General features: G+C 44.0%; 1 protein-coding gene and 1 non-coding gene across 3 annotated transcripts in view; one reads left to right on the forward strand and one right to left on the reverse strand.

The window, feature by feature from the left end:
- NCEH1 (neutral cholesterol ester hydrolase 1) overlaps positions 1–11,642 on the reverse strand; it is an 89,106-nt gene extending 77,464 nt beyond the window's left edge. For both annotated transcript variants that reach the window (XM_045386626.3, XM_005546397.5), the window contains exon 1: positions 11,424–11,642. Coding sequence is in view for 1 of the 2 variants with exons in the window: in XM_005546397.5 (XP_005546454.2) it covers positions 11,424–11,561 (138 nt within the window). In the remaining variant the exon portion in view is untranslated. The remainder of the gene's footprint in view (positions 1–11,423) is intronic.
- Positions 2,708–2,810, forward strand: LOC123572003 (U6 spliceosomal RNA). The gene has a single exon (XR_006696357.1). It is a non-coding gene; the product is annotated as a U6 spliceosomal RNA (small nuclear RNA).
- Positions 11,643–11,986: the final 344 nt, after the last annotated feature.

The raw sequence follows: 11,986 nt of genomic DNA on the forward strand, positions 1-11,986 counted from the left end.
AGCATAGCCCAGCAGGGAGGGCATGAAACTAAGAGACCATGAATTTCTATTGCAGTTTCCATTTTGCCAGTATAACTGATCACAGGTTTAAAAAAAAAAAAATTTAAGAGACAGGGTCTTGCTCTGTCACCCAGGCTAGAGTGTAGTGGTGTGATCATACACCACAGCCTTTACCTCCTACGCTGAAGAGGTCCTCATTCTCCCCAGCAGCTGAGATTACATGCCACCACATCCAGCTAATTATTTTTTTGCAGACACAGTCTTACTTTGTTGCCAAGGCTGGTCTTGAACTCCTGGCCTCAAGGGGCCTCCTGCCTTGGGACTACAGGTGTGAGCCACTGTGCCTGGCCCTGATCATATGATCTTGATGATGTCCTTGACTCTTTCTGAACCTCAAGTTCCCTTAGCTGAGAAATGGAAATAACAATGGCAACCAGTCATTTATTGAAAAAAAGAAAAGAGGTGATATTAGTAAAAACCTTCATAAAATCTAGAGTACTTTATAAACATGAGGTATGCTAAAAAGTTATGTTCTTTAAGGTCTCATTTCTCTCAGGGATAGCCTCTTTTTCCACTCGCCACTGGTGTCCCTCAGGGGCACCCTTGGTAGAATCCCCCAGATCTTTCTCTCACTCCAAACACCTTTGTTTCAACTACTTCTGCCACTATCCATTTGCTGACCACTCCCAAATCCATATCACCAGCCCAGCTCTGTCTCCTGAGCTCTGGATCTGTATATGCAGCTGTTTATGAACAGCTATCCTTGACTAGTCAGCTGACATTTCAAAACAGGGTCCCAAACTTTATACTTTCACCCCTAGGTCTGCTCTTGCTCCCAAATCAGGGTCATGGTCCCCATTCACCCAACTATTCCAGAATCTGTCCCAGGAGTCATCTTTGACTCCTTCCTTTCCACTGCTCCATACTCTCCCCTCCAACAGCAGCTCTGATCAGCTGTCTTCCAAATCAGTCCCACTTCATTAGTTCACGCTCTCACCTGAATTAGCATTTCCTAAATAGTCTTTTGCGTTTTTTTTTTTTTTTTTTAAGATGGAGTCTCCCTCTATTGCCCAGGCTGGAGTGCAGTGGCACAATCTTGGTTCACTGCAACTTCCACCTCCTGGGTTCAAGCGATTCTCCTGCCTCAGCCTCCTGAGTAGCTGGCACTACAGGCGCACACCACCACGCCTGGCTAGTGTATGTATATATATATATATATATATATATATATATTTAGTAGAGACGGGGTTTCACCATACGGGCCATGGCTGGTCTCAAACTTGTGACCTTGTGATCCGCCTGCCTAAGCCTCCAAAAGTGCTGGGATTACAGGTGTGAGCCACCGCGCCTGGCCCACTTTTGCTTTCTTACATTCCACTGTCTACACTGCCACTGTGAAGGACTATTCTAAAACACAGTTTTGAGCATGTGACTTCTCTGCTAGAAGACTTTCAGTTGCTCCTTTCTTGTCCACAGAGCTCTTCCTCACCTGACTGGTGCTTCCCTTCTGCCTCCCTCTCTGACCTTTGAACTTTAAGCTTCAGTCAGTCTAAACCACTTGTAGTTCCTCAGCTATACCATTCCCTCCCACTAGAACCTTCACATACTGCTGCTTCTGGCTGGAATGCCCCTTTCACCCTTCTCTTCTCTGGTTTCTATTATAAGGAAATCTAGCACAGATCTAAACTCCTGAGTTCAGGAGTAACACAGGCTGGAACTGAATTCAGGCTCTACCTCATATAAACTGTGTCACTTTAAGCAAGTCATTTTTCTTTGCATTTCAGTCTCCTCCTTTGTCACATTAAGAACACCTATACCATGGGCTAAACTAACTGCACACAAAGCACATAGCACAGTATCTGCCACAGAGTAAATGCTCACTATATGCTCAATAGATGTTATTTTTACTGTAAGCACTCAACCTTGACATCTCAGATTAGACACGTTTCCCCAGTGCCCAGGTCCACTTTAGATGTTTCTTCCAAGACTCTTGCAGCAACCCACAGATGCCTCTATCATAATTCAAGCACCCACCTTATCACTGGCAGTTGGTTTATCACCCCTCACTTGACTGTAAGCTTCTCAAGATTAGGTATCTGCCTTACACATTTCTGTTTTACCAGACCAGCCCCTTGCCTTTGTGTTCAGTTAATGTTTATTTAATACGTGATGACTTCCAGGGTTTTAATTTTATTAAACACTGAAAGACAGCTTGTTAAAATTTCATAATATGACACACCTTTGATTAGGCAGGCAATATAGTCCAGTTTTTCACTTGACAATTCAATTACAGGTAAGCACGGTGACTCATGCCTGTGATCCCAGCACTTTGGGAAGCCAAAGTGGGAGGATCACTTGAGCCCAGGAGTTTGAGAACAGCCTGGGCAACATAGCAAGACTTTGTCTTTCCTAAAAAAGAAAAAAAAAGCCAGGCATGGTGGCACGCACCTGTAGTCCCAGCTACTCAAGAGGCTGAGGCAGGAGTATCCCTTGAGCCCAGAAGTTCAAGGTTGCAGTGAGCTGTGATCACACCACTGCATCCCCACCTGGCTGACAGAGCGAGACCTTGTCTCTAAGAAAAAAATAAAAGGTAAAAAAAATAATAATAAAGTCAATTACATTTCTTCATTCTATACAAACATAAAATGAAGGAGAAGTGGTAGACAGTTCCCACATAATTTCATTTGGCAGCAAAAATAAATACATGGTGCTCACTTCAGCAGCATATATACTAAAATCAGAACAATTCAGAGAGGACCAGCATGCCTCCTGCAGAAGGATGACACATATTTGTGGTGTTACATATTTTCTTTTAAAAAGTAAATATGGCTGGGCGTGGTGGCTTACACCTGTAATCCCAGCACTTTAGAAGGCCGAGGTGGTTGGATCACCTAAGGCCAGCAGTTCGAGACCAGCCTGGCCAACATGGTGAAACCCTGTCCCTACAAAAATACAAAAAAAAAAAAAAAATTAGCCAGGCATGATGGCAGGTGCCTGTAATCCCAGCTACTCAGGAGGCTCAGGCGGGAGAATTGCTTGAACCTGGGAGGTGGAGGTTGCAGTGAGCCCAGATGGCACCATTGCACTCCCGCCTGGGTGACAGAGCGAGACTCCATCTCAAAAAAAAAAAGGTAAATATATGTTATTTTAAAAGAAGCAATTGTGCATAAAATGAACATTTAAGAATGATTAACTGTACTTTCACATCATAGAAATGTCTCAGATCAAGCTCAAATTGCATGGTAGAGATAGGATGTCCCATTAAAATAATGAAGGTATTTCTATGCTTAGGGCTATGTTTGTAGAAGTGCCAGAAAAAATAAAAAGGAAACTATAAATTGGGCATTATCTTACACACCTGGTAGCTGAATCAATCTGACCTTAATTTTTCATAGGTACTATCTGCAGAGACCAACTCAGGTTGTTCACCTGTCAGAACTAATACTGATTAAATAATGCCCCCGACACTATTCTTAAAACCTTTTGCTGCCATATGTTTAAAGAAAAATCCTAGCAAATCAGCTAAAAATTGTGGTTAGTGAAGTTACAATGTGCATGAAGAAATAGGCATCATCACAATTTCTGGACAATCATTATTTACTGATGTTTTAAAGTTAAATTTACCTGACAACAGTAAATATTCCAGTTCAAAACTGTTATGAAAGAGGTTAGCACGTTGGAATTCTGCAGTTTCCAGCTGAGCTGTCATTTAAACCACACCCACACAGCCCAAAAGCACATCATGCACAGAGAATTCAGGTGAGGTGACATTAAGTCTCAACAACTTTGGGGACATTTGGCATGATAAAAATCCTTGATCAACTAGTCCAAAAGCACTGTCACCCTTAAGAAACAGGGGAACACGCAGCACAAATACCTATTTCAGCACTTCTTTTACATTATGTCACTGAAAAGATTCATAGTATAAGCAGTAGTAAGTTAGAGAATAATCAAGCCAAGCCAGGCTCATGCTCCGAGCTCCCTTGGGACACCATTATTACCTTTAGTCACATTTTCCTTCCATCATTCAAATGCCCACCTTAACACTGGCAGTTGGTTTATCATCCCCCACTTGACTGTAAGCTTCTCAAGTTTAGGTATCTGCCCTACACATTTCTGTTTTGCCAGACCAGCTCCTCACCTTGGTGTTCATTTAATAAGTGACGACTTGCAGGGTTTTAATTTTATTAAACACTGAAAAAGAGCTTGTTAAAATTTCATAATATGACACACCTTAGATTAGGCAGGCAATATAGTCCGGTTTTTCACTTGAAAATTCAATTACAGGTAGGCACGGTGGCTCATGCCTGTGATCCCAGCACTTTGGGAAGCCAAAGCAGGAGGATCACTCTTCAGAAGAGTTTATCACTCTTCTAAACTATACATTCTAAACTCCCTCCTATGAGATTTTGTAACTACACCTGTTCTACACCTCTCAGCTCCTAGCTTTTTAATAGCTATATATTAACATGACTTCTCCATCCTACTAGACTGTGGTTTCTTCTAGGTCACTTTAGTGTCTCCCCAAAGCTTCATACAGGATTTCAATTCATGTTAAGTCTAGCATGGCACTATGATAGCTATATCAGGGGATCCAGTAAAGTCTTTTTAAAAGAAATTCGGTTTTCCTCATAAAGCAAATACTAAAATATACATTGATATGCATACGCACATCAATTCCACTTTAGAAATAGAAAAATTATCCCTGGGGGAAAAAGTTATTTTTTTAATACATTTTTTGTAGAGATGGGGAGGCTGGCACCGTCTCACTATGTTGCCCAGGCTGCTCTCGAACTCCTGACCTCAAGTTATTCTTGCACCTCAGCCTCTGTAAACTCAGCTGATAGCAATAACCTAAGCACATTCTGAGAATGACCCTGTAGGGCTGACACACCTAAATGTGTGTTCTGAGCTAGGGAGTCCCCAAGTGCCCAACCCAGTGATTTTTTCCTTATATATGATAAACATGTGAGCAATCCCCACCATGGAACATGGGATGTGTGGGGAAAAGAAAGAGAGGTCAGCCTGTTACTGTGTCTATATAGAAAGAAGTAGACATAAGAGACTCCATTTTGTTCTGTATTTGAGATGCTGTTAATCTGTGACCCTACCCCCAATCTCGTCCTTGTAAGAGACATGTGCTGTGGTGACTCAAGGTTTAATGGATTTTGGGCTGTGCAGGATGTGTCTTTGTTAAACAAGTGCCTGAAGGCAGCTTGCTCGTTAAAAGTCATCACCATTCTCTTAATTTCAACTACCCAGGGACACGTACACGACATACACGGCCAAAGGTCGCAGGGACCTCTGCCTAGGAAAGCTAGGTATTGTCCAAGGTTTCTCCCCATGTGATAGGCTGAAACAATGCTGCTAAAAGGTTTATGGAGATATTTACATATGCATATCAAGACATAGCATTTTCTTTTGAACTTATTCATGTCACAGAGATCTTTGTCCATATGTCTTACTGCTAATTTTCTCCCTTCGATGATCCTATTGTCCTGCCACTCCCTTATCTTTAAGATGATAAAGATAATTATCAATAAATACTAAGGGAACTCAGAGACCAGTGCCGGCGTGGGTCCTCTGTAAGCTGAGCGCCGGTTCCCTGGGCCCACTTTTTCTTTCTCTATACTTTGTCTCTGTGTCTCATTTCTTCTCTCAAGTCTCTCGTTCCACCTAACGAGAAACACCCACAGGTGTGGAGGGGCAGGCCACCCCTTCAGGGATGTACAGGGGATCGGGGCCCTGAGTTTTGGGTTAAATGAAGGTTGCCAGGTGGAAGTCATTCGGGGGAGGACATCAAGTGACAATGCTATGTAAACTGCATGTTTGCAGGCAGTTGTGGTTCTCCTGCCCCGCCTGCCACCACTGTACTGCAGAAAGACAGATATGTTGTCCAGCCTGCTGCCAATGGCCCATTTCTATATATAAAGTAGTTCTTTTGTCCAGCCCACCACCACTGAACTCTTTCCCTTGTTTGTAAGCCCCTAATAAAACCCTATGTTTTGGCTGGGCACGGTGGCTCATGCCTGGAATCCCAGCATTTTAGGAGGCCAAGGCTGGTGGATCACCTGAGGTCAGGAGTTCAAAACTAGCCTGGCCAACATGGCGAAACCCCATCCTTACTAAGAAGTACAACAATTAGCCAGGCATGGTGGTATACACCTGTAATCCCAGCTACTCCGGAGGCTGAGGCACGAGAATCACTTGAACCCAGAGGTGGAGGTTGCAGTGAGCTGAGATCACGCCACCGCACTCCAGCCTGGGTGACAGAGTGAGACTCCATCTCAACAACAACAACAAAAAACATGTCTTGTCTGCAGGCTCTGGGAATCTTCTTCAGCCTCTTCAACCTGGTGCCTTCACTACTGAGGTTAATGGGGGTTTGGCGCAACAGTGTCCCAAAGTGCTGGGGTTACAGGCATGAGCTACCATGCCTGGATTAAAGAAGTTTTAAAATAATTTATTACTACATGTTCATTTTAAAAAATCTAGAATATACCAATATAAAAACTGAAGATACAACCTTATGACCCAGAAGAAAAAATCATGTTTTAAATTATATCTTTCTGCTTTTTCTATACAAACATAGATACATGTTTTGATATATAAATAGTGTATACGCTATTTTGTAGCCTTTTCCTGCTTAACACATAGTATACATCTTTTGCAAGTCATTAAACATTTTACAACCTAAATTTTGTTAACTGCCTAGTATTCCCAAATATGAATTTACCATTATTTAGTCTTTTACTACTCTTAAATTTTTTCTTTTTTCTTTTCTTTCTTTTTTTTTTTTTTTTTGAGATAAAGTCTCACTCTGCAGCCCAGGCTAGAATGCAGTGGCACCTCAGCCTCCCAAGTAGCTGGAATTACAGGCGCGCGCCTGTAACTGAACTCCTGACCTCAGGTAATCTGCCTGCCTTGGCCTCCCAAAGTGCTAGGATTCCAGGCATGAGCCACCATGCCCGGCCTTCATTCGTTGAAATGGTGCTGCAAATAAAAGAAAAAAAGATTGCTGAATGTTCCTTCACATTTATTATAAGTGGCAGTGCTTTTAGACTAGTTCAACAAGTTTTTGGTTTTTTTATCTTTGTCTTATGGTGCTGATGAACAAATTTTTTTTTTTTTTTTTTTTTTTTTTTTTTTTTTTTGAGATGGAGTCTCGCTCTGCCGCCCAGGCTGGAGTGCAGTGGCCGGATCTCAGCTCACTGCAAGCTCCGCCTCCTGGGTTCACGCCATTCTCCTGCCTCAGCCTCCCGAGTAGCTGGGACTACAGGCGCCCGCCACCTCGCCCGGCTAGTTTTTTGTATTTTTTTAGTAGAGACGGGGTTTCACCGTGTTAGCCAGGATGGTCTCGATCTCCTGACCTCGTGATCCGCCCGTCTCGGCCTCCCAAAGTGCTGGGATTACAGGCTTGAGCCACCGCGCCCGGCCACAAATTTTTTAATCCTGTAAAATGTTTCCATCTTTATAGCTAGAGGTTTGCCTATATCCATCATTACTTACCATAAATTCCATCTTAGAGGGATTATGGGGTCAAAAAATAAACACACTGCTAAGGCTTCTGATGGATATTGTCAAACCGTTCTACAAAAACGTGGTTCTAACATATATTTTCTCCAGCAGTGTACACTTCTCAGTATTTTAACCTGCACTGAGATTACCATTTAAAAAAAAAAAAAAATCTGTCTGCATAGCATTTAGAAATCAGCCTTCAGGACTTCCCCAGACTCTCTTCTTTTGTTCCTCTAGTCTCCTGCTGCCTGGTCATCTAAATTACACCTCTGCCCTTCCCAGAGCTCCTTTTGTTCGTGCTTTTCCACTGCTCACGTCTTCTGGTGGCTTTGCTATAACACTGAAATTTGCCTAGCTAGTATTTTATCCCCTTAGGGCCAAAGTATCAACTAATCTGATGAACTAATCCATGCTAATGCAAAGGGGCTCATTTTCAGCAACACGTATGCAATATAACATGCAGTTTCAGGAAAATATATTGTCTACAACAGCAATGCCTTTTATCTTATAGAGCATTGGTTCTCAAGTTTTGCTGCAATTAAGATCATCTGGGGAACTTTTCTTTTATTATTATTAGTATTATTATTATTGAGACGGAGTCTCGCACTGTTGCCCAGGCTGGAGTGCAGTGGCGATCTCGGCTCACTGCAAGCTCCGCCTCCCGGGTTCACACCGTTCTCCTGCCTCAGCCTCCGGAGTAGCTGGGACTACAGGCGCCCGCCACCACGCCAGGCTAATTTTTTTGTATTTTCAGTAGAGACGGGGTTTCATCGTATTAGCCAGGATGGTCTCGTGATCCACCTGCCTTGGCCTCCCAAAGTGCTGGGATTACAGGCGTGAGCCACTGCGCCCGGCCGGAACTTTTCTTAAACACTGCTAAGAACATTCATCTCCCAGAGATTCTAAGTTTGGTATGTGGTGTAACCTGAGCATCAAGTGTTTTTTTGTTTGTTTGTTTGTTTTGTTTTAAACAGTTCTTAGGTGATTCTAACAGCATTTGTGTTTGAGATGAGTCAGAGAGAGCCTAAGTAGTTTCTCCTTAGAGACTATGGGGAACCCCAACGAAGAAAAGCGCAATGAACATAATCTCAATCATCTGACTCACTGTACAAGATAAAGGAGATAAAGAGTAGTAAAGGGTGAAGTATTTGCCAATGACAACAGAATAACATTCACATTTCTTGATGGTAGGCGGCTGACGCTGTGTTAGGAAATAGGCTGAGCTTAATCTCTCAAACAGCTTCAATAGATTTTGTAATTGAGCCAATCAATTCGAACTAAAATTATTTGAGTAACGAGGTTGACATCATGCTATTTATTTACTTATTTATTGATTTGAGACAGAGTTTCACTCTTGTTGCCCAGGCTGGAGTGCAGTGGCACGATCTCGACTCACCGCAACCTCCGCTTCCCGGATTCAAGCGATTCTTCTGCCTCAGTCTCCCAAGTAGCTGGGACTACAGGCACCTGCCACCAGGCCTGGCTAATTTTTTGTATTTTTAGTAGAGACGAGGTTTCACTTTGTTGGTGAGGCTGCTGGTCTCGAACTCCTGACCTCGTGATCTCCCTGCCTTGGTCTCCCAAAGTGCTGGGATTACAGGTGCGAGCCACCGCGCCAGGCCATGACACCATGCAATTTAGTAGTAGCGCTCCAGGTTTCAACTATATAAATTATTTCCAGTTTATATTTATTTTATTGCTTCAAAAAAGGTGAGCATTCTTATAGATGTTCCCACAATCCACAACGAACCCTTTGGGACAACTAGAAGACTCACTACAAGTACCAGGCACTTAAATACATTACTAGACCTTACAGCAAACCTACAAGGCAGATATTGCCCTGTTTTACAGGGCAAGCTCAGGAAGATTTGAGGTGACACTGGTAAATTGCTTTATTGGGTAGAATATGTTTCCATCTGAATAATGATCTTTCTGATATTTCACAATTTAGAAGAGAAGTGGTAAGAGCCATTTCTCTGCAAATCCACTCCTGAGCCACAGTGTCAGGTGAGAACACTGGTTACCTCATCTATTACTGACTTCAGGTTACACCCACTATCATTCTCAAGCGCCACCTGAGGGTATACTCTGTGGCGGACCTTACACAGCCTTGTCCTTGATAGGTTGGCAAGCCTAGCTGGGAAAGAAAAGCTTTTCTCCAAACCTAGCTTGTCCGAGATTACTTATGATGGAAAAGACTTCTTTGGTGACCTGAAAACTAAGAATAATCTCTGCAGCCAACACAGGAGTTTGATCTTTTTCCTGTTTTCCTATGTTTAAGCTATTGTAGAAGACCATTAGCCCACCCAGGTAAACACCAAGTAAACATCACTGTTCCTCAATCTTTGAAGGGTATTACTTTCAAATTACATAATTTCATGGGGGAGGAGAGGGATTGCAAGGCTTCCTACACCAAGACTGACTTTATTGACACCAGTGCTAAAGAAGGGGATGATCATTTTCACCATGTCAACGTTATAGGAAGCAGGAGGAAAGGAAGGGGGGCAGAGGTCTATAGTTTCATAGACCTTTCATAAGAGAGAAAAAGAGCTTTGGAGGTGAGAATGTGGCTGAATTCAGGAAAAGCAAATCCATGTTAGGAATGTGCTACAATAGCTACAATACCCTAGTAAGGGGACTTTTCACAGGATAAAGCCCCACAGATTATGTAATCCTACACATAGTGAATGGACAGGGAACAGGAATATAAACCCTCTGGGAAAATCATGATTTTTTAAAAATCAGCTTTCTTAGGTTGAAATGATTTTTTTTCCTCTTTCTCTAGTTGTCATTTCTGAAAGAAGGAGTTTATAAAAATATTCTAAGATTAAAGCCCAAGGTTGTGAGGAGGGAGGAGGCTTAGTTTTGGAGAAGGTTAGAGTTTAGATAGAGCAGGCTGCTCAGAAATACTGTCCAATCAGAGGGCTCAGCCTTGGCTGCAGACTGTAGTTTAGATTTTAGATTCTCTGACACTAAAAATAATGCCTCTTACCATGGAATAAACCAGAGACAGTTACATTTTCCTGTCCATGGGAGGAATGAACACACACCCATGATACAGTGGAGAGAAATGCTACCCTCTCGGGTTAAGGCAGGTAACCTCACTCAGGAAAAGGTTATCTAACAGCCAAGGACATAAAATAAATGCTGTAGGGCAAGCAGAAAACATGCATCATGCAAACCAGGGCTGCCGCCTCCTCACCTCCTTTCAGCCAGCCCAGTCTCCCAGTCCCCGTTCCTGGGCTGAGCTGAGATCTGCCTCAGGTGAAACGCCTCCTCACCTCCTTTCGGCCAGCCCAGCCTCCCAGTCCCCTTTCTTGGGCTGAACTGAGATCTGCCTCGGGTGAAACGAGAAATCCCTCAAGTGCTTGGATGGAGAGCCCTGCCTGCTGTGTCCCGGAACGGAGCGCTCCACAGACTGGGGATACTGGGAGACTGCCCTTGCCTGCTTCTGCTTCTAAGGTGGCTGCATTCCCAGGAACCAGAGCCTGCTTTTCCCGAGCTCTCCTAAAAACATTTAACTCACTCTCTGCCGGCCCCTATGGGAGAAAGACAGTGTGGAGAAGAGTGTTTTATAAAATGCTGAAGGATTTGCCTTTTGACGTTGCAAACCAAGGAAGAGGAAGATATTTAGGACAGACGAAGGTTTAAACAGTTGTCATATTCCATTCAAGCACTTCTTCCCTGTCACAAACGCAGACGGGGAAATGCAGACCTAGCCCGCTGCTGGCAAGGAGGCGAATGCGATACCCTGAAAATTCCCGATTGGACCACCTTAAAAAGCGATAGCCTCAATGCATTAGGAAAAACCTGCGTTTTCGTGGAACCCGGCAGAGGAATTTTGTATCCCCTTCAAATATTGCGTAAGAGGAGGAAGAGAGAAGCAGCGCTGGGCTGCACCTCACCACTTGCTGTGCACCCCGGAAAGTGGCGTCCAGCAGCATCAGCTTCCAGGGGTCGGACACAGAGCCGGGCAGCGGGATGTACACGTAATAGGCGGCCAGCGCCACCAGGGCGGTGAGCAGGACACAGGACGACCTCATCTTCCCCCGGCTCGGCTCGCCAGCGGGTTGGCAAAGAGGAAAGGACGATGCCACCCGGAGACCTCCGGCAAGTTTCTGCCCGCGGCAGCTGCTCATTCACGCGTTTCTTATAAGCCCAGGAGCCAATCAGAGGCTGCGTCGGGAGGAAGTTGGAGCGCGGACGTGCCCTCTCTACGGTGTCCTTGCAAAGTGTGGCAGTCACTCCAGGTTTGAGGAAGGCGCTGTCGCTGCGGTGGCGGTAGCACAGCGGACCCTGGAGGACACTGGTTTGTACTGCATGCGTGTGAGGATGGCTTTGCTCCTGGAGGGTCTCAAATGGAAAATAGTTTCAGTGTGACGAGTCTCTGGACAAAGCAAGTGGGTCATTCTGACTCAGAGTACTGAGAAAGGAAATAAAAATTCTGTTTTCTGGAGCCAGACTTGGA

This window comes from Macaca fascicularis, chromosome 2 (assembly GCF_037993035.2).
Source record: "Macaca fascicularis isolate 582-1 chromosome 2, T2T-MFA8v1.1".
NCBI lineage: Eukaryota > Metazoa > Chordata > Mammalia > Primates > Cercopithecidae > Macaca > Macaca fascicularis.